This window comes from Corylus avellana, chromosome ca5, assembly GCF_901000735.1.
Source record: "Corylus avellana chromosome ca5, CavTom2PMs-1.0".
Classification (NCBI taxonomy): domain Eukaryota; kingdom Viridiplantae; phylum Streptophyta; class Magnoliopsida; order Fagales; family Betulaceae; genus Corylus; species Corylus avellana.
The window spans coordinates 26,266,917-26,290,074 of record NC_081545.1 but is presented as its reverse complement, the minus strand read 5'-3'; the positions used below and the strand labels follow the sequence as shown (position 1 = coordinate 26,290,074).

General features: G+C 33.6%; 3 protein-coding genes across 3 annotated transcripts in view; all 3 read left to right on the top strand.

The window, feature by feature from the left end:
• The first annotated feature begins 2,754 nt into the window (after positions 1-2,754).
• LOC132182992 (elongation factor 1-gamma-like) lies at positions 2,755-7,117 on the top strand. Its single transcript, XM_059596378.1, has 7 exons — positions 2,755-2,896; positions 3,750-3,899; positions 3,988-4,048; positions 4,135-4,187; positions 4,698-4,799; positions 4,924-5,440; positions 6,493-7,117. The coding sequence occupies exons 1-7, from the start codon at positions 2,888-2,890 to the stop codon at positions 6,870-6,872; spliced, it is 1,272 nt and encodes a 423-aa protein (XP_059452361.1). The 5' UTR covers positions 2,755-2,887; the 3' UTR covers positions 6,873-7,117.
• Positions 7,118-7,539: 422 nt separating this feature from the next.
• On the top strand, positions 7,540-9,007 carry LOC132182666 (uncharacterized). Its single transcript, XM_059595972.1, has 3 exons — positions 7,540-7,629; positions 7,705-7,821; positions 8,539-9,007. The coding sequence occupies exons 1-3, from the start codon at positions 7,557-7,559 to the stop codon at positions 8,778-8,780; spliced, it is 432 nt and encodes a 143-aa protein (XP_059451955.1). The 5' UTR covers positions 7,540-7,556; the 3' UTR covers positions 8,781-9,007.
• A 7,954-nt stretch (positions 9,008-16,961) lies between these two features.
• LOC132180283 (agamous-like MADS-box protein AGL11) overlaps positions 16,962-23,158 on the top strand; it is a 10,656-nt gene continuing 4,459 nt past the window's right edge. Inside the window, exons 1-4 of the mRNA XM_059593045.1 lie at positions 16,962-17,163; positions 21,619-21,700; positions 21,981-22,042; positions 22,398-22,497. Of these exons, the coding sequence (XP_059449028.1) occupies positions 16,982-17,163; positions 21,619-21,700; positions 21,981-22,042; positions 22,398-22,497 (426 nt within the window). The 5' untranslated portion in view covers positions 16,962-16,981. The remainder of the gene's footprint in view (positions 17,164-21,618; positions 21,701-21,980; positions 22,043-22,397; positions 22,498-23,158) is intronic.

Sequence of the window (23,158 nt, the reverse complement as noted above, 5' to 3'; positions counted from 1 at the left end):
CCTGACGAGGACGTCAGGAATTTAAGAGGGGGAGTTTATAACACCTGGTCCCATATTGGGAAGATGAGAAAAAGGCCACATATAGTGGGTGGTATATAAAGATAGTTATGGATGCTAAGTCCCACATTGTCTAGTTACTAGGTAAAACTAGGCTTTGTAATAAATTTTAGGGAAGCTCCAAATTGACTAGTCCTTTTGAGATGATAGTGCAAATATGGCTAGTGTTTTTCACTTGGTCGTTACAAGTGGTATCAGAGCCACCTAGTAACATCAGGTCATGTGGTACTAGAGCACTGCATGACGTGACCCTGACGAGGACGTCAGGAATTTAAGAGGAGGAGTTTGTAACACTTGGTCCCATATTGGGAAGATGAGAAGAAGCCCACATAGAATGTGTGGTTTATAAAGATAGTCATGAGTGTTAAGTCCCACATTGCCTAGTTACTAGGTAAAACTGGGCTTTATAATGAATTATAGGGAAGCTTCAAATTGACTAGTCCTTTTGGGGTGATAGTGCAGATATGGCTAGTACTTTTCCCTTGGTCGTTACACGTAGGCCACTCCTAAACCCTAGTAGGCCACCTTAGGCCACCCATATTTACCCAAGGGGTGGCCACGAGCCCTTGGGTGGTTAGGGGTGGCCTGCGGGCCACCCAAAACCACCTTGGGGGTGGCTCGCGGCCACTCCTTGTGTGGTTTGGGGTGGCCTGCGACCTTGGGGGTGGCTAAGGGTGGCTTCCGGCCACCCCTTCTATTTTTTTTATAATAAATTTTAATTAATTTTTAAATTAAATTAATAAAAAAAAATTATTATGCTGACGTGGTAAAACGGTGCGTTTCAACAAATCTAACGGCAGTTAACAAAATTTGATGGTATGAATTTTCTTGGCATTTCGATTGACCCATGGAGTAAATTGTCCAAAAAAAAAAAAAAAAAACTTAGGAACAAAAAATTTTTGGCATGGTTACCTAAGGTGTTTTGATATAATTTCCCTAATAAAAAGTAAGAGAGAGTCAGTAAATTTCCCTCTAACACAAACATGCGTCCCATACTGAAGATGATACTTTTTTGAGTAATGCTATAAGTCCCTCTTGTATCTTTCTCGAGTCCCTCCAAGAATGATATGGCTATTAAAATTATCATTGAGCTTATGATTGATCATTATTGGATTTTGATCAAATGATGATTTTAATAGCCACATCATTTTTTGAGGGATTGAAGAGAAATATAAGATGTGGTTATTAAAATCATCATTGAGCTTGTGATTGATCATTATTGGATCAAATGATAATTTTAATAGTCACATCATTTTTGGAAGGACTTAAGAGATATATAAAAGGGATTTTTAAAATTACTCAACTTTTTCGGAGTGTGATTGATTTGCCTTCGAACTTCATAAACCATCATTATATAAATTCAATCCCATTTTAAGTTCAGAGGAAGAGAAGCGCTTTCTAACATTTTTCAGTACAATTTTCAATCGTTCGCCAAACCCTTTTTCTTAATTAATTTGTTTTTAACAGCTACATATATATTGCTTAAAAGCGCTTATAATTTTTTCTACCAAACAAATACTTTTTTTTTTTTTTTTTTTTTTTAAAAAAAACAAACTTTTTGAACTTTAAAAGCACTTTTAAACCATTCAAACACAATTTCAAATAGACCCTTAGTATTCTTAGCTGACATGACATACTCGATTTATCTTTAGTTTTATTTACGATCCATTGCAATGCATAAACTGTTTAACTGCAAATTTAAGATTGTCCAACAATAATCAATAGCAAAATTGGTAGAACAATTTCTTATTACCAATTTGCACAAAAAAAAAAAAAAAAGAATTAGAGCCTCTCAAGGGTGCTGGCGGGAGATAGCTACAATATAAAAAGAATTAGAGCCTCTCAAAGGTGCTGGCAGGAGATAGCTACAATATTGAAGTTAGTAGTGTATGAGAGCATTTACCGCCGTCTCACTAAACTTACTAATCAAAATAGCTAATATATATTAAACTTTAAATTCCTGACCTGCCTGGGCCCAGCGAGTCCCGACTCGGTCCAAATAGACTCCCAACCGAGTCTCGACGAAAAGGGCAACACCATTTTTTCTTGGTTTATAAAAGAGAAGTTGAGCCAATGTGAGAGAAAGAGATACATGTTGAAGATGGACTTAGGGTATGAGATGCCTAAAAGTAATTTTCACACTCAAAAAGTCCGTTTGAAAAAAAAAAAAAAACTTATTTGGTAAAAAAATTAAAATATTTTTAAATGTCCAAAAAGCCTAAAAATGACAAAAACACACTTTTGACAAAAGCTTAAAAATAAAACTTTTGCCCAAAAGCATTTTTTGACTTAAAAGCTTTATTTCTCAAAAGTAATGTCAAACATGGTCTTAGACGGAAGAGAGCTAACCATAGGTGTCTATTATTGTATTTAAAAAATATGTGTCTCTCACATGTTTACGTGACAAATGCCAATTTTAGAGGATGGTTTGAGAAAACTTCCTTCATTACCGTTTGGAAAAATTTCTGTCTGTTTTATAATATCCATTTGCCTTTGGGTCAGCCCAAGAAGTCTTATAATAAATCACTAGGCATTCCATTCAAAAATGGGCCGATCAAATTTGCGTACAAGCCCATGGATATCTCAGAGAATATAAGACCCGAATCCGCATCTTTGAAAACCTTTTTTTGGTTTTTGTTTTTGGTGTGTAGAGTTGTAAACCCTAGACTGGGTTTTTGTTTTTGGTGTGTAGAGTTGTAAACCCTAGACTGGATCCCTCACCAATCACCGCCCCTATATTTCCCTCCACGCAAACCCAAATCTCTCTTAAAGTCTCTTTCCCTCTCTCTCGTATCACATCTGAAAGAGTGCAAAGGATCTCTGCTAAGCCATGGCTCTGGTAAGTTCTCAAGAGTCTCTTTCTCATCTATATCTCTGTTTTTTGTTAAACAAATTTCTATTTTAGTTTACACTTTGTTGTCATTTAGATATGTATGGGTTATTATTATACGATTTAGTCTTTGCTGAATTCGTTTCAGTTGGGCTATTTTTTTTCTTCTACATTTATTTCATTTTTGGGTTTTGTGTTCTCTGTTGGTTTGCTGAGAAAAGGAAAGAAATAAAAGAGACTTCATCAGCTGATGTTTCAACTAAATCTCAAGATTTAAATATTGGGTCTTCTTACTTTTGCTTTTCCTTCCTAAGTAGTCCTGTATATATTTTCCGGCACTGTGTAGAGACAATAAGTTTGGACGACAATGTGGGAATTTTGGATGACAAATTTGAGATTGTATTCGTTTCAAATCCTTGGATTTGAATGTGATTAGTGCCCTTCTATGTAGAAGGAGATTTTTAGGTTCAGGTCAATGTTTTTTGTTTTCTTTTGGAAATAAGAAGGATTAAATCTAGATATAATCATCAAGTATTCTTTGGTTACCATACATTAGGCTGTACTATGCTTCTTTTCTATCGATAGACAACTTGTAATAAAATGGGCCATCTTCAAAGAACAAATGTACAGCCCAATGTGGATTTTCTCTCTCTAATTGCTCTTCAATGGAAAGTGAAAATTGTTGGGAACCTAAATCAAGCTGATGGACATGTGCCATTTATTAAGAACCCCTAGTTTTAGATTCATAGGGACGACTCTCATTTAAGTATTTGTTGTGAGTGTAGATTATAATCATCATCATCATCATCATAAACGTAAGTGATTGATGTAAATACATGTAACTGATGTTTATCATGTTTAGGTTCTGCATGCAGGGAACACAAACAAGAATGCTTACAAGGCACTTATTGCTGCGGAGTACAGTGGAGTCAATATTGAATTGGTGAAGAATTTTGAGATGGGGGTTTCAAACAAAACTCCAGAGTTTCAGAAGATGAACCCTATTGGAAAGGTGGGCTCCTTCAGTAGCAGAAAATTCCTTTCATCTGCAATATGTTTCTTATGTCTGGGTTTTCTAAAAATGGTTTCTTTTTGTGTAGGTTCCTGTGCTGGAGACACCCGATGGTCCTGTATTTGAGAGTAACGCCATTGCTCGCTATGGTGAGGCTATCTTTTAAACTACCTTTATAATATTTTGAAGGTTTTGGTAAGATTGGAATTTTATAATCATTTATTACTTGCTGCAGTTACGCGCTTGAAGGCCGATAATCCTCTCTTTGGTTCTTCATTGATTGAATGTGTAAGTGAATACAATTTGCTGCCTGAGGATATTAAAAGAGTTATTTGTTACTTTCTATCTATGTCCTCAAGTCCATATTTTGCATATGCTGATTCAGCTTTAATTTGGAATTCCACCTTTTTAGGTTTAAAAATTTTTGTGGTTGCTCTAGTTTAGTTTTTCTCAACTTGGAGTCAATATGGTATGCTGCAAATCTTAAAAAGATTGATAAAATTAATTGTTTTAATCTCACAATACTGTTTGGTTAACCTTAAAATTGAATTTTTTTTAGTGAAAAGTCAGTATTATCATAATCAGATGGCATGATTAGTTATCCAAATAATTTTTTTTTTTGTTTTGTTTGTAAAGTCCAAACCAAGTGGATTTGGATTTGCATTCTCTAATTCCAATAATAGGCACTGATTTCACGCAACTAAATTTTACCAGTACTATTGCTAGAGTTCTCATAATGCTACTATGCTTGTTAATTTTGTCATGCTTATGTTGAGATGGAGTCACTTTTTTTGGCAGGCCCATATTGAACAGTGGATTGATTTTGCATCACTGGAAATTGATGCCAATATTTTGCGCTGGTTCATACCACGAGCTGGTTTTGCAGTGTACCTTCCACCGGTTAGTCAAGTCCCGCTTTTATCTAGTCTGTTCTTTTATATGTAACTACTACTTCGTATATCTGAAATTAGTGGAAATTATTGGGTTATAATTCCTTTTATAATTTTCTCTTATCTGCATGAAGGCCGAAGAAGCTGCAATTGCTGGGTTGAAGAGAGCGCTAGATGCCTTGAATACTCATCTTGCTTCCAACACTTACCTTGTTGGACATTCTGTGACACTGGCTGATATCATTATGATCTGTAACTTGGTTCTGGGGTTTAACCGTATCTTGACTAAGAGTTTTACCTCTGAGTTCCCTCATGTAGAGAGATACTTCTGGACCATGGTTAATCAGCCAAATTTCCGAAAGATAGTGGGTGAAGTGAAGCAAACTGAATCCGTTCCACCTGTTCAGTCTGCAAAGAAGCCTTCACAGCCAAAAGAACCTGCTAAACCTAAGTCAAAAGATGAACCAAAGAAAGAGGTCAAGAAAGAATCAGCACCATCTAGAGCAGAAGAGGCTGTTGAGGAGGAAGAGGCACCCAAGCCCAAAGCAAAGAATCCTCTTGATCTTTTGCCTCCTAGTAAGATGATTCTGGATGAATGGAAAAGGCTTTACTCAAACACAAAGACTAACTTCCGTGAGGTTGCAATTAAAGGTATTTCCCTTATAAGCTCCCCCCCACAAAAAAGTACATTTGAATGGATTCATTCCCATGCTTTAATTTGTGGATGTGGTTAATTCTGTTAATAATTGTGATGCATGAAGGCTGTCTGGTAAATAATTCATGGATTAATTGCTGTGAAACTGTTGGGTGGGTTCCAATATCTCACTTACCTTTATGCTAGCTGGTGTAAAAAGTACTTAAATGCATCTTCTGAAATGCAGTTCAAATTTTCTGCATTGTTTAATGCCCAATTTTGCAGTACATTTTGTCTAGATTGTGTTAATTAGAAATTTATTATTTTTGTATGTCTAGGTTTGAACTGCAAAATTGTGCATTAAACAATTAGGAATGCTACACTTACTCCCATTTCTTTACATAATTTTTTCATACCCATAGGTGACTTTTAAAATCACTATTTGATCAAAGTCCAATAAAGATCCATCTCATATCCGTACTTATCAAAAAGATCCATCTTATATCCATTGGTGGTTTTAAAAACCACATGTACGTGTGAAAAAATTGTGTAAAGAAGTGGGAGCAAGTATAATATTATTCTTAAACAATTATATATATTAACCAGACAAATCCCAACTTTTAGCAAGTATAGACGTGTATGTAAATGAGAGTCTGGGTATGGTATGTATATGTTGGTCAGATTTGGGATTTGTCTGGTTAAAGTTCTAAGTTGGACTTGCAGTCGTTGATTGATAATAGTGAATATATTGGGTTTGATTTAATTCTGATCTACTGGAGAAATACCACGTGTATATCACCGTATTAGTTGAATTTGCATTATATTCGGTGTATAAAGATAAATGTAATGACTCATGAGTAGTGCCTTGACCAAACCTTGTGGCTGTCTGGGCTCTAGCCCCGCTACTGTTTCATCAATATATTTTTCTCTAATTAAATTTTCAGAAAATATAATTATACCATTATTCTTGATCCAAAGTTGCATTCCACATCATCATTGTCTTTCTGTTTGTGTCTACTGTCTTCTTGTGGTACTTGTTTCTTCATCTTTGCTTTGCTTCCTTTTGCAGGGTTTTGGGACATGTATGATCCCGAGGGCTACTCCCTTTGGTTCTGCGATTACAAATATAACGACGAGAATACAGTCTCCTATGTAACTTTGAACAAGGTGGGTGGTTTCCTGCAGCGTATGGATTTGGCTCGCAAGTATGCATTTGGGAAGATGCTGGTCATTGGGTCAGAGGCACCATTCAAGGTGAAGGGGCTGTGGCTCTTCCGTGGACAAGAAGTTCCTCAGTTCGTTATCAACGAGTGTTATGATATGGAGCTGTACGAATGGAACAAGGTTGACATTAATGATGAAGCTCAGAAGGAGCGTGTCAACCAGATGATTGAAGATTCTGAGCCTTTCGAGGGGGAGGCTTTGTTGGATGCCAAGTGCTTCAAGTGATAAGGATATATATACACATATATTCCTGACAAGTAGTAATTTTTACTGGGTTCTCTCTTTGAAGATCCTAAATTTTTGGTTTACTATTTTTTTTTTTTTTTTTTGTTCCAAACAAATTGGTAATTTTCTATTAATCTATTTGTAGTTGTTTAATGACGTTGGTATCATCCTATGTATTTGGTCCCATGGAAATGTTGTCGGATATCTCTAGACTTTTAATTAATTTACACTTGATTTTTGTGTTAGCATATATTGTAATAAGCTTAAAAAATCTCATTTTCATATTATGATCTAAAAAAGCAATTTTACGAAAATTTGAAGAAAAAGTGCTTTTTTTTTTAAAAAAAAAAAAAAAAACTTTTTTTCTTTTTAAATATTGCCAAAATAATAAACACCAGAAAATCGGTTTTTAATTGAAATAAAATAATCTGTACCTAATTAAAGTTGGTGGTCTGTCGGACTGTCGGTAGTTACTAACTTGAAACATATTCCTTTTTTTTTGGTCTTAACAAATGGGGTCCCAAAATAAAAAGATATTGCATTAGAAAGAAAAAAAGAAAAAAAAGAAAACCAGAAATGCGTAGTAATTTTTGAGATTAGATTTGATGTAATATTTAAGAGTCAAGACTATAAAGAGTATTCTGAACAAACGGTGCTGAAGGTGTGAAGCATAGTGCATGGTAGATGCGCATGATAGCCAGATCAAGTTATTTGACCATTTTGACGTGGTCAGGTCATTGGTTCTGTAATCTGTTTGGTGAGGACGCGCTTCTATTTTTCGGAAGACTCTTCCTTATTATTATTATTTTACTTTATTTTTCAATTTCCATAGAGAGGGAGGCGCGGAGAGAGAGAGAGAGGGAGCGAGAAGACATGATTGGAATTGGAAGCCCAAGATCTCTGCGATTCTCGTTTCTGTTTTGCTTTATCCATCTGCAATTACTTACAGGTCTCTCTCTCTTTCTCTCTCTCTCTCTCTCTCTCTCTCTATATATATATATGTGTGTGTGTGTGTGTGTGTGTGTGTGTGTGTGGATTTGGGGGTGAGTGATTATTATTGTTAAGGCAATTTTTAAAATTCAAAAATTGTGCAAAACATTCTTCTGCTTCTTATGTTGTTCTGGATAGAATATCTCAGCTCAAGCTTTGCCAAGCAGTATTTCTAGCTTCAGTTGAATTACGGTATAGATTTTGAGAAATTTTGTCCTTGAACTTGGAGGGAAACACCTACATGATAAGGATTTTGTTAGAATTGTTTGTAATTTGGAATTATTGTTAGAATTGTTGAAAATGATTTAAAAATTTGGAAAATTTGTGATAATGCTCGACTAAAGAATTGAAATTTCTAGGTTTTTCTTCATTTCGCTCCCTGTACTATGTAATTAGCGTGTTGCAGTTGTATTCCTTGCTTCTCTGGGCAAAGGTTTAGATGAAATTTGCTCCTATGGGCAAGATTCAAAAATTTAGATTTTGTTTTTCTCTGTTTCTTTGCAACCAAATATGTAACTGCACAATTTAGATACAATCTACCTAGTGAATCCGACTTTTTTAGTTTTATGGGCTTCTGCTTCTCTACAATTACATGGACTTGCATGAAAGAAATTGGGATCCGAAAATTGTTGTTGTTTTGCCGATACATAGTCTAAAAATTTGTGTGTATCTGAAGGCTTGGCAAGTGAACCATCAAATTCAGAAAAGGAAAATAAAGCTGCGAGTCATGGTACTTCAAGTGGGTCTGTAGGGGTCAAAGTAGCCATTGTATGCCTCGGTGTGGTGGCGGTTTTGGGTTTCTGTGTGCTTTTATTCAAGATATGGCAAAAGAAGAAGAGAGAAGAGCAGCATGCCCGTCTCCTTAAGCTGTTTGAAGATGATGATGAGCTCGAGGTTGAACTTGGTATTCGGGATTGAGATCCTTGTTCATTTGTGTATTGGCTGTATTTTGTCTATCATAATATTGTTTTCGCTTCTCTGTTAGTATAGGTCATTTGAAACTATATAATTGCAATTTTTCTGCTTTGAATCTTTATTGTATAATGGTTTGTAGATCTTATATTCTTTGTGCTTATAGGTGATCTAATTCAAGGGATTGTTGGTTTTCCCAAGAAATGAGTATGTCTCTCACTTAGATTTTCTTATGACTTTGGCTTTACGATTCTAATAGCTCCCTCTCATTCTTTCCCCGAGCCTTCCCCTTAATTTTGTGTTCATACATTGTCTTTTAATATGTTCTCATTTCCTGTCACTAATGCATCTTATTGTGAAACAATAATGAAAGTTGCATTTTACTCCATGATAGGAAAGCTCCATCGTGTTCCACTTCTACTAATTTAGTGACTAGAAATGCACTACCACTATCTAGTAAGAATAAAAACCTGAATTGCAATTAGACAAGCAGGGAAAAATTAGTTGTTGAAAACACTGGGCAATTATAAACACCTTCAAAATTTATATCCCAAACTATGGATAATGACACCCCTTTCCACTACATAGTTAACTTTTCCAGATAAAATTTTTGGCAATTCTAACCTAGGGTCACTTCCCTGCCAAGCTTTTGGAAACATCACAAATAATGATGATTTATAAGCAATTTGAGAGGGAAATGGTATAATCTGTCATGTGATTAAGAGTATTTAAGACTCTCGTAATGATTCTGATAATTATCAGAATCATTATCTTTGGGGACATTCGATTCATATTGATCCTTGTTTTCAGCATGCTGGATGCATGATTCTTTCATGAACTTGCCTTTTGAAGCACAATTTTGATTGTCTACAAAATTATAAGTGTAAGTAGTAGAAGTAAAGGAAATAGCACCTAAAGCTGTAATTGTGGTTCCCGTGGCTGTTTGAAGAATCTTATGGGATACTCTCATGTCAAACCTGCAAAAGCAACAGAAAAATATTTTGGCCATAATATTATCCATGCCAAAAACTAATGGCACGGGAAAGTTGAAATATTTACCATTTTTCTTATCTTATCTTTGGTTGTTTAAAGGATTCAGAGATTAGAGAGGTTCTTCCCACAGAATTAGGGAGGTTTATGAAGGAGACAAGCACCTCTGGAATTGTGTTAACCATCATGTTGAAGGAAAGTGTTTTCAACTTGCTTCGAATTACAGAAGCACATCTTTTGTGAAGTGACCATAGGAAGTGTTAGACGGATAAGTTGCTATTTGAGACTAATAGGATATAAAATTAGTGCATTTGTCAAATCTGATGTTTGAGAACTAGATGATAGGAACTTGTCTAAGATGGTTTGGCATGTATTATGAAGAAATTGGATTTGTGGATCAACTTGAAATAAAAGGAAGACCAAAAGTAACATGATACTCTGATTACATGGAATAAAAGAATGTTGATTGCAGTGGTTAATTTTGAGGAGCAGCAGTTATTTTGACGGGCAACTTAATATCAATTTCAACTTAAGGGAATTTCTTTCTCTTAGCAGTGGTGTTATCGGTGGAACCCTTTTACTTCTGTAGTTTAAAATTCCCACATCAGGTTATAGGTTCTCTCTCTTTGTTTTCTCTGTTTGAAAACAAGTAATAGGGTCTTTTTTTCTTACTGAAAAAAGAAGAAGAAAAAGACAGAGACAAACAAGAAAAGATAAATTTCTCAAAATAAAATGCATATTTTGTGTGTTAAATATATTAAATTGGTTTAATGAGTGATAGTGATGTCAATAATTCACCATCTCATTTTGGAAGTTTAGAACTCACACAATGAGCTATATGGTCTGTCTTGTTTTCATCCAACTGGTTGATACTACAGGAAAGAAGTACTGCGTATTTTACTATATGTGATTAAACACAGAAAACGTTTTGAAGTATTGTGTTCAAGGCCGGTTGAAGGCCTTTCAAATGATTGCTTTTACAACACTCCTGCAAGATGTAAAATGTCTCTGCATGTTTTTGGAAGCCTGCAATTCAGATCTATATTACTCATCTTTTAAGAGATTATTGAAATTATTGACTGACCATTAAATAGGAATGTTGATATTGATGGTGAATATAGGACTTATTCTTCAAGACATATCTCATCACAGCATGAAGCCACAGTGGTCTCCTCTCACAGATTGTGTAAGTAGAAGCATGGAAATTGGGCCATTCTGATGGAGAAATTTTTAAATAAGAGTTAAGAGCCAACATGGCAATTCAAAACCCTAAAGCAAAGCCAAACACATCAAATTGGTCAGATATTGAATCAAACCAAGCCAACATGGAAGTATATCTTTCCTTGCCCTAGCAGTGGCAAGGGTGGTTTCAGCACTAGTAGCTGAGGAATCGAAGCAATGAGCTTCACATCGGGTTAAGTCGGGAGATATATTCACAATTGATTTTGGATGGTCATGATCATAATAAGACGGTTTGATCTGGACCATAGGATGCTTCTAACGTAGATCCAAAGTTGGATTTAGGTGGCTGTTAGTAAAGTCAATTGTAAAATTAAATTGGGTTTGATCTAATGAATGAGATTAAGTAATCGTTATTGAAAATTACAATCTAACGGTTATAATTAAATAACTGTTAATTATAATTTTAATCTAACGGTTAAAATTACGTGTATTAATATTTGATGGTCAGATTTTAATGGCTGTTAGATTAGCAGTTATTGATCGTTAAATTAGCAGTTTATTACTGTCAATTGCGAATTGCCATGTTTGTTAGTGAGTAGACATTAAAATTCTTGTTTTAACAGTACAAGTAATTCTCTACATACTAGTTTTTAGTTCACAGCACGTTCTCTTTTTATCTGTCTCTCTCAAAACTTTTTGTATTTTTAAAATTTGAGTCTCTCAATCTTGCTAGAATAGAAACTTTAAGGGTGTTCTAATTTGGTTTCATTTTGTGCAAAACTCAACCAAATTACAGAGGATTTCTAGACTCCATTGCATACCAATTGGTTAAAATTGGTGGGGACATATAATTTATTGAAAAAAGTGACTCATGAGTAACATACCTTACCAGCATTTTCTAACAATCTGCCCATTGAGAACCATCTGGATATTGAATCATCTATTTTACATTCAACATAAGATTAGAGATTGATTCTATTCAACATAGATATTAGCTACTACAATTGTCTTGCATGTCTAGCTTGAATAAATCAAACATACTTAATGGTCCTGTTTCACAATAAAACAAGACAGAAATGGTGTCAAATAAGCCATCACATGATGAGTTCCCCCGGCCCTCTAACGCACGTCCTAATCTGTAAGCCATATTTTTGTATTTTCTAGATTTGAATTAGTCCGCCACTGTATCGCCACTAATAGAAGTGTACGTATCCCATTAATTAAAAACATAATAATTAACATTAAAGCTAATTAATTATGATGTTGCTATGATTTGATTTCAAATGGGGATATTATCAAAGCTGCCTCCAAGAAATTATTCACTACTAATGTGGCCAATGGGGAAGCCCAAACTCCTGCTGATTGTGGGGTTAATTCAGTACTTAATTATCATTGAAGGCGGTGCTATTTAATTACATTACTCTTGCTATCCAACAGCCTAGTTTATTTTCTTTTTGGAATTTCTCTAGTATTATTTCGGATTTTAATTTTCACTTCTTTTCCTTTCTTCGTTGGAAAGGCTTGAAAGTTACTAGGAGTATTAACTTTAATGATAAGTGAGCATATAACTTGAAAGTTATATCGGGAGCATATATATATATGCTAGCTAGTTAGGTCTAAAAACGATGAGGCATATATAATTAACAAAGCAAAGTTGATCAGAGTCACCGCGTTATGACCACCCACAAGGGCTTCTATTTATAGAAAAAGATTGGAAATGAAGAAAACCGTCTCGTTATGGAAATATAAGCCATTTTCGGCAAAGTTTCAAATCACTGAAAAGTAATTTGGAATATTGCAGAAATATGCATATGGCTTCGTGGCAAGATCAAAGAAATTGTGTGGTCCTAACATGATAATGACGGGGAAACCACAACTATGAAAAGTGCTGCAACCAAGCAATGCCTATTTTGCACGAAACCAAAAAGCTTGATTATTGCATATGGCATCATGAATGGATCCATTGAATTAATTAACAAACGTCTATGTTTGCTCATAATTTGCGTTGTCAATTTGATTAGTAGTGTTGACTGTTGAGCAATTTTGGGACAGATAATAAAAATAAAAAAATGCAAAGATTTAGGCGTATGTATTTTTGCAAATTCTGTTAAATTTATGAGGTGGGCATTGGTTCGGTAGGGGCATTTTCGCCTATCGAACCATAGAAGTCGGTTGATTTGTAATTACATATTAGTTTAAAGCATATGTTTTATAAATGAAAAGAAAAAGTAAATCTATGAAACATGGAACAAAAGGACAACCAGTTGTCGATCGGTAGGTGGTAAACGGTTAATCTGTCTACCCCTAGTTAAATCCTGACCAATGTCTTAATCTTTTCAATTTTTTATTTTTTTATTTTTATAAAAAAATGGTATTGTGAAAATTTTGACAAGATTTAACGAAAAATCCTAAGAGAGGGTGGACGTACGTTGCAAAAAAAATTGAAAAATTCAATATCCTAAATTAAGAGTTTTTGAATATTAGATGGTAATATCAAAATGCGTGAAAATTTATGGAAGTTTTGTGAAGTTTCTCCATAAATATATGTTCTCAAATCAATCCTTGTTATTTTCATGTAATAATAACATCACAAAAAAAGTAAAATAAAATAAAAGGAAAGAAAAAATAGACAAGAAAAGATCAATTGATCATGAAATTAAAGCACACTTGTACGTACACAGTGTGACTAAACAATATTTAACATCATGATTCACGTCCAAGTCTAATGGTTAACCTGCAATCTAATAATTATTCACTTATGATTACTTGCTGAAAACCCTAATTAGAATGTATCAAACAAAATCCAACCATTAATTATTTGAGATGGGATTTGTAGGCTAGCTATTGATCAATGTGTACGTGTCCCTTTCACTAGGAGAAACAGAGAGAGACAAGAATGGGAGTGGCAGAGGCAAATTGGGAAAGATGATTGCTACTTCCATTTGTTAAAGAAAGGTTTCTTCACGTGGGTGACAAGTCTCAACTTCAATGCAAACATTTTTTTATTACTCTTTAATTTAATATTGGTATACTACTACCAGGATGAGAAAAGGAAACCCTTTTGAAACTTATGCAAAAATAAATAAATAAATAAAAAGATTGTGAGAGGATTAGAGAGAAGTTGCTTCACCCAATCCAGCCTAAGCTAATGCCAATCATAATTAGTTGTTTGCGAGTCACATGACAAGACTCCTTTGGGTTGGTCAATTTGTGCTCAGATTTTAGTGAATTACTTGTTTTAACAATGTGTTTTAATTTAAAGACATATATGTTGTAACGACCAAGAAAAAATTGTTAATCATATCAGTGCTATTACTCTAAAAGGACTAGTTAATTTGAATGAGATTAACAACGAGAGTAATGTTATATCCCACCTTTTCATCCAAATCAAATGCAGTACATAGTAGTTTCTGATCTGTTTATACTAAAGAACAAAAATGCATTTCATCCCGATAAAATCGGGATCAAAAGGTGATACATATATATATATATATATATATATATAACATTACTTTAACATTAGTGATGATGTACATGAATGTTTAACAGATCAGAGCTCAGCAGGTATGCTAACATTAGGTCTTTCTCTTTAATTTGACAATTAAGCATTGCAATTCAGCTTCAGCTTTAATTAATGCATGTGTTTAGTAGTCTAAGTTAATTAATAATGCATTATTTGTGGGTTTGGTGGGTGGGTCAGGAGTACTTTATTATGTTACTATTTTTCTAACCGCCGCCTCTTGATAAGTAGATTTTTGTCACTAATAATCCCTAAGTTTGAGAAGTTACTTATCCTTTGAGCCTTGAGGTTAGATAAACATAATCATTTTGAGAATAATTTTTATAAAGACTTGATACAAATTAAGTCTTTTATGCCTTCTATTAAGTCTCACAATAAGTTAATCATGTCATAATTTACATACAGACATGGTCAAATAAAAGAATTGTGTTGTTGTAGCATGACTTGAATTACTCGAGTCAATACATTTTCACGGGTTGTCTCCGCTAGTAGATGTATGCTTATTAAGCCGAACTACATCTTTGTGTCGTGTATAATTAATCACAAGTCTTGGGATATATTTCCTAACATGTCTCGCATAGCCTGATTAATACTATCAAAATAACTTAGTAAGAAGTTTGATAAATAGCGATAGGATATATCGTCCGATTTGGGGAAAACATAAAATCTATGGTCCAATCGATTTGGGGAGAAATGATATATTTAATTGGGTTTAATCTTGTTTTTAATATTTCACTTTGGATAAAATCTTGTTTCGTAATTTTTTTAACATTTCTAGCATTTTACTTCAAATACCACAAGTACCACCTGTAATATAGTGACACGTTATAAGATGCGTTGAGTTTGCTTAAATATATGGCGTCTAAGACAGATATCGTGTTTTAAAGACCATTAACGTAGATTTTCGTTAAAATAATGGACAAAACTTGGACGGAAGGGTCAAGTCAATATTTTGATTTACAACAGGTACCACCTATAATACTTTTTGAAACCGACGTAGGCGTTTGATATGACCCTTACTACACAAATACCAATAAAGCATTTAACCCTTTATTTTTCAACAAGACTTTTCCATCACAAATTCAGATAATTAATCACGCATCTACCTAGCTACTATTTAGAATGTAATATAACCAGGCTTGAAGCCCTAATTCATACGTTTGAAAAGGGGGAATGGGGTTGACATGTACGTAGTCTATAACTTTTAACTAACACCCTCAATTAGCATAAGAAGATTAATTAGGTTAATTAGGGTTTATGTCTCTAAACCACACAAATTATTTTCTCTCTTTGATATATATATATATATAGTGCAGACATATGTGGACAGCAACAAACCCTAATCTAATGGCCAAGATAATTTTTGTTTCCCTCACATTGTCAGATCAGTCTCTCACACACCATCAGATATCTCATATGCCTGAAGCCACATCAAATTAAAAGATCAAATATATATATAAGATAGATTCTAGAAGGGCATATTAGTCACTTTCTTAACTACAACAAATAACCAATATGAAATGAGAAAAAAGCATTGCTCTATTCGGTGCGAATTTTGCACCTGCAAAGCTGCTTCGTTTTACTTAAAACTACGACGTCTTGTATGCGCATCTGGCAAACAACCATTCCCCACGTCCTTTTCTTTCTTTAATTACTGTCCTCTCTCTCTCTCTCTCTCTCTCTTTTCCATTACTTCAAAAATATAAATAATAAATAGAATAAAAAAGAAAGAGCTATAAATAGGCAGGAGAAGTGGCAGTAGCTAGGCTGTGGAGTTTGATTTCTTTGGGATTAGAAAACTTTCCGAAAGCTGAAGTTAGCCGGAGGGAGCCAAAGCCTGCAGGTCTGTGTGATGAGTGTGAGGGCTTGCTTTGCTTCTTCCTTTAAGCATATTTTTCTTCATATGAAAATAGAATTAATTAATCTCTTTTTTTTCTTTATTAATTACTTGATCAAGATCATGCACCTTTCGCCATTTATACCATGTTCTATTCATTACCCATTTCCAAATTTGCTTCTTCATTTTCTCTTTTACTTACATTTTTAATTGGTTTCTACAAGTGTTCATCAAGTTGTTTACTTCAATTTAATTTTCCTTGTTTGTGTTTTGAATTTTTTTTTTTTTTGTTCATAAAGATTACTTTTAACCTTCGGTACTAGTACTCAACGTATTAATCCATTACTTTCTCTTTTTTGTCTGGCCCGGGCCATTTTTGTTCTTGAATCTAGTTGTTTTTCCTTTTTCTCTCTTCTAATTTTTTTTTTTTTTTCTTTCTTTCTTTCTCAAATTTTGTAGAATCTGTGGAAATTATATATTCACATGACAAGATCAGAACTATATATATGATCTTGTGTAATATTAATTTTTGTATACCAGCTAGAACAAGTTATATATATATATATATATATAATAAAATGTTTTTTCAAAGGAAAAAGAACATCAGTAATTACATGATGATCTGACTTTCTGAGGTGCTAACTATAAGGCCTGTGCAGTTGTTTCAAGAATCGCAAGATGGGTAGAGGAAAAATTGAAATCAAGAGGATCGAGAACACAACAAACCGCCAAGTCACCTTCTGCAAGCGGAGAAATGGACTCTTGAAGAAAGCTTATGAATTATCAGTCCTCTGTGATGTAGAAGTTGCACTTATCGTCTTCTCCAGCCGAGGACGCCTTTATGAGTACTCAAACAACAAGTAAATTAATTTACCTTTCCTTTTTTTTTTTTTTTCTTTTTTTTTTCATTATTGCTTGTGATCATATCGGCACTTCCGGTGAAATATAGCTAAAAAATAATTCTAAGTTTTTATTCTTTGGATTTCCTATTCCATTCATTCATTCATTCATATAATACACACACTAATTTAGGTAGATCTTTCCTGATTTCATATTTATTGGGATCTGTGAGTAAAAAAATACATAAAATCTAAGTTTTTTACTTTTTCTTTTTCTGAGCTAAAAAGAGACAGTGAGGTAGGGCAGAACTATCCTCTATGTAATTATCCAGTACTTACGTTAACTGTCTGTCAATTTTGGTTTGTCTGATGAAGAGGAATCAGAGGCTAGCTGTTTAATTATATCTTAGTTAGCTAAAAGATTATTACTGTGCAATCTGTCATATTGATATGACCTTTTCCTTTACTAATTAAATCCGACAGGAAATCATACATTAATATAAGTTGACTCTGACTTTCATTAGCTTACAGAAATTTTTTCCAGCCAAATTTGTTTTTGATTAAAATGCTGAGCCTTTTTGGGAGAGGATGGGGGAATGCCAATGCTTTGTGCAAAGTATAGTTCTTGCTGCTTCCTAAAAAACACTTTGCAAGGGCTATTTTTTCCTTCATCCTCCCCCCACCTCCCACCAACCCCAATTTTTTTATTTTTTATTTTTTTTAAGTTCTATATTTATGGTTCTCAAAACTAATTTCTTATGAAGTCCTTTATATATATATATATATTGTTTTCTATGAAGTGGCCCAAACTAATTTTTGACTTCTCAGACAATTCCTTTTGAATTTTGATTTTTTCAAACAAAAAATTCTAGGTCCGCCCTTAATCAAACCCTCTCATGTCAATGTTTTGGAACTCCTTTATCTTTTCAATCATATTCCCAATTTTTTTAAGAGCTAGGTTTACAATATTGTGATCCTATTAATATAATTGTCTTTCCTTCTCTTTAAGTTCTTCAATCATTTTTTATTCCCAAGAGGTAGTTTTACAATAGGAACACCTCATTAATTATTTTAGTTTGTAACTTAATTTTGGTCTAATCCTCAAAGTATCACCCGATTAATCTCTCAACATGTCATATCAATTGTGCAAAATCTTAGAGTTGTTATGGTAACATTAATCTAGCATTACAGATAAAATATACTCATCAAAATGGATCAGAGTGATCTAACACAAAAACCAATGAGTTTCGCTAACAAAACATGGAGAAAGACTATATATATATACACAGTGAGGGTTGCTTGATAGATAGGGCAGAGCTGCAAGAAGAAAAGGCAATAAATTACCAGATGCAGCTCTGGTATAATAGCACTTTTGCACCAAAATTGGTTTGGTTAACCAGCAGTAAGGACAAGCAATCTAGAAACCCTGTTGGGTGTCTTTTTACACTTGTTTGATTTCACATATGACTGTTGTAATCTATGAGAATCTAGCAGCTTTGTAATAAAAAGGGTGGCCTGCAGAAGTTTCTGATCCTTTCCTCTTCCATTGTTTGTACATCTCAGATTTTTATGGTCTTCTACTTCCACTATTAGCTTTCAAATCTTCCCATCTTTTCTTTTATTTATTGAATGACAGCCAATAGCCTGGAATTTATCCTTTTGTTGGGTATTCTTCACTATGCAAGGTGTTCAAGTTTCAATGAGTTTTGTCGCTCTCTTTCTCTTCAACTACTCGTGCTATATATCTGATCTTCTGATGCAAAAAAGTGAAACATTTTAAGTTCTAGGGTTTTTTCATTTTTCAACGGTTGGCGCGTGGAAGCAAGCCCTTTAGGGTTTACCACTACTTTTTCTCTATATATTAAGTGAATTGACACAATTGTCGCTGTAGCATGGTTCTTCAAGTCTTTCTTTGCCTCTTTGGCTTCTTGCCTGATGAGTCTCCATCTCAACATCAAATCACTTTCTAAACATTAATGTTACAAGTTTCTTATGAGTTATTTTTATGTTCCTTTTAAGGATAATGCGGATTTTAAAATTATTATTGAGCTTGTGAAGAATCATTATTGAATTTTAATTAAATGATAATTTTAAAAATAATCTTATTTTTTGAGAGACACAAGAAGTTTGATGAATTTCAACTCATATGAGTGATTGTTTCTTCACACAGAAATTGTGAGAGAAACAAGCTTAATTAAACACCGATAATTAAGACGTTGCTTAAATGAAATTATGTAGGCTATAAGACAAATAATCATAGTTTGCTCAATCTTTTCCCCAACAAATAATGAAAACAATTAGAAACCAAAATAATAATAATCATATATAATAATAAGAGACTTCAGTACAAAAGAATGAAAAACAAACTCACACAGTTCATTGATAGGACTGGCCTAGCTAGTTGCAAGAAAAGAAGCAAGTCAAGGGAGTCAGCTTTGAAAGCTCTCTTGCACCATATAGGGCATTCTGCATGCATGCATTACCTTTCCTTTTTAGTGTTACAATATGTAATTATGAATCTTTAGTCTATTAGCATAGAATACAGAAAAGGGCTGCTTCTGATCGATGCTTCTTCTTTCCAGGATCTGAGTTTCTTTCCACATCTTTTACCGATTCTTGCTGTAAAATGCTCTCCGATATATATATATATATATTTTTCCCCCTTTAGTTAAAAGAATGCAAGACATATCTTTTATTTGTTTTGCCTCATCCATGAAAGATTTGAAGACTTTAAACAGTGTTTGGTCCTTTTACCCTTCATATGAAAGAAGACGTACAAAGTCAAAATTTTATGTTCCCTGTGATTATACGAGGATTGAAAGCGCATGCCTTCTTCCACGCACAAAACTTCAGCATAATCTGTTTTCTATCAATCTTCAGGTCACATCATGCCACCTACGAATATCGCCTCCTTTTCGGGTTGAAAATAGTTAAAGGGTTTTTTTTTTTTTTTTTTTTTTTAAAGAATAAGAATTCATTAAAATAAATAAATAAATAAACAGGTACAAAAGGAGGACAGCCATGCAAGTCCCCTACATCAACGTTGCGGATAGCTAGAAATTAACCCAAACAACCTTAGCCATAACAACTAATTATATTGAATCGAAAAAAAAAAAAAAAAAAGAAGCTAATTATATTAGACAAACCTCTAGTCTAATCAGCCATCTATGAAAGATTCTTGAATGCTCCTAGCTAGGCTCCTATTCCCAAAGAAAATATTTGGGAAAACATTTTCAATACTCCTAGAATTTGTTCTTAATACTCTCGTACTACTTTCCCTACATAAATAATAACAGCTACAGTAAATATTAGCATAGCAATGAGGCTCAGGGTGGGTTACTGTTGGATGCTGCCTATTGCCTCCCAACATAGCCAAATGCTCATATTTTATTTGTAGGGAGCCGATGCTTAAGCGGATAGAATTTAATTATTTAATTAATATTATAATACTTTTAATTCACATGTAAACTTAAACTTTTTATTAATAAACTAGTGAGGCTCAATATATAAAATATTCAATTGAAATAATAGGTAAATTACGAAAACAATATTCTAACTCGGGACTTTTTGTTTAATATCATGTTAAACTTTCACTTATCTCAAAACTTTAAGTTGATAGAAAATTATGAATTTAATTATTTAATTAATATTCTACTAGCTAGATCGTATAACTAAAGATCATTTGATTGAACTAGACAACCTTATATCACTCCATCTTGAGACCCTGAGGGCAAACCCCAAGCAGAACTTTTGATTGAGAAAGCACCATTGAAATTAAGACTGTCCATAAGACTACCTTCTACTCTAATTTTGTCATTGATGAGGTTTCTAAGACTTAACATCCTACCCCAAGCCCATGAATAATCTTCGGCTCCTTTCAACTCCTAAAAGTTTCATTGTCCTGTTAAATAATATGTAGTGTTTGTCTCACATAAGTTATGTATGTATATGTCTGTATTATAGCTAGGCCTGTATATATAGGCCCCTTATGTACTGTATTCAGTGTAATTCAATATACAACCTTATTCATCATCTCTTTCATCTCTCAACTCTCCCATCATTTATTTTACCAAGTCATCTTCTACCTTTCTGTACCTCCAAAAGAAAAAGTAAGTGAAGACGGCCTAAGAGTACTTAACCGAAGCTTTGATACCTAATGACACAAGTTGAATAAGAGGAAGGAAAAAGGATAGAACAATAATCCATAACAAAGAGAAAGAGAAGGAAGAGGGGATATACTCTAACAAACTTTTATTATCAAAGAAAACAATAATAATGAGGTGAATGTTCTGAGCAATCTTTGGAAAATAAAGTTCAGGGACTTAATTATGTGACATGACGCTAAATATTTACTTCCATCTTTGGAAAGAAAGAAAAGAAAAGGCAAATAGAAAAAAAAAAAAAAATGTACAAAGAAAATGAAGTATATATCAATATATGCTTATGAATTTTCATTTGCTTGTGGCATATATGCAGCATAAAAACTACTATAGAGAGGTACAAGAAGGCATGCTCGGACGGTTCAGGTACAAGCTCTATGGCTGAAATAAATGCTGAGGTATGCTATTTCTCCATTTTTTTTCCTTTCCTGTATCTCTTCTATATATGAAGCCATTGCTATACCTTCATGATATGTCAAATTGATATTAAATATTCAGTTTTTGGATGCCTTTTGTAGCATCAGTACATACATATATATCAACAAGTATGTGTGAGATATATATACATGCAGTTCTAGTGAACAATTTTATCTTCTTGTTTGGCATGTTTATACAAAGCACAGAAGCAAACAAATGCTTCTTTCTTCCTGACTAATTTTTGTTATTGAATGAATGTAGTATTATCAACAAGAATCAGCGAAGCTGCGGCAACAAATACAAATTCTGCAGAATTCTAACAGGTGATCTCATTATTCTTTGCATGTTTTTATTGAAACAAGAGTTACAATAACTCAGAGAATTAAGGTGGTTTGACTGATGGCCTACATCCACACATCAAAGCATTTTCATGGCTACATTTTTTATTGATATTTTTTATTGTGTACAATACTCTTATTTATAGAGAAAGTATGAACGTTACAAATCTTTTCTATTTTTACATTAACAATAATAAAGTTAATTTATCATTTGTAACTCTTGTTTCTTAAGTTCTTGTAACTCTTAACTTTTGAATTCTTTGTCTCTTGAGGGACAATATACTGAGATATAAAAGTTGAGTAATTGAAGGTATACTTTTCTTCTTTAATTTGGTTGTAGGCACTTAATGGGTGATGCCTTGACTTCTCTGAGTATCAAGGATCTAAAGCAGCTGGAGAACAGGCTTGAACGAGGCATCGCCAGAATTAGGTCAAAGAAGGTAAAAAGTGATAGACATCCAAAGCAAAAGTAAAGAAAATGGTAACTTACGTGCATTTCACAACTAGCAGGAAGACTAGGTTCTATCAGATTGACAATATTTCACAACTTTTTCAACTGTTTGTGACAAAAAGCAAACTAGCTACCACCCAACATGCATCTAAACCTTTTATTTTTCTTTCAACATCCCTATATATTTTTATGGGGAATACATATTTGCAAGTTCATTTCTATACATACATACATGCATACGAACACATATGTTACTTTGTGATATATATATATATATATATATATATATATATATATATATATATATCTCAAAAAATTAAGTCTCACGATGTGTTGCATGAGTACTAAATTTCAGATTGATTTATTTCTTACTAAGTGAGACTAAACTAATATATAAGCGACTCTAAGCATGCAGATCATGTAACTAGCTAACACTTCTCTAAGTCATGACAAAACAAGGAAATGCTAAGAAAAAAGGCTAGTTCAATTACAAATTAAGCTATTAATTAATGACAACAATTGGTGCAACCTATAATTCAAGGGAGAATGTGACTGGACATTTCATAAATTTCTTTGTTTGAAAAGAAGGATTTCTAAAAGCAAATTCACCATCAAAAGTAAGATATATACATACACATGCCCCAACTATA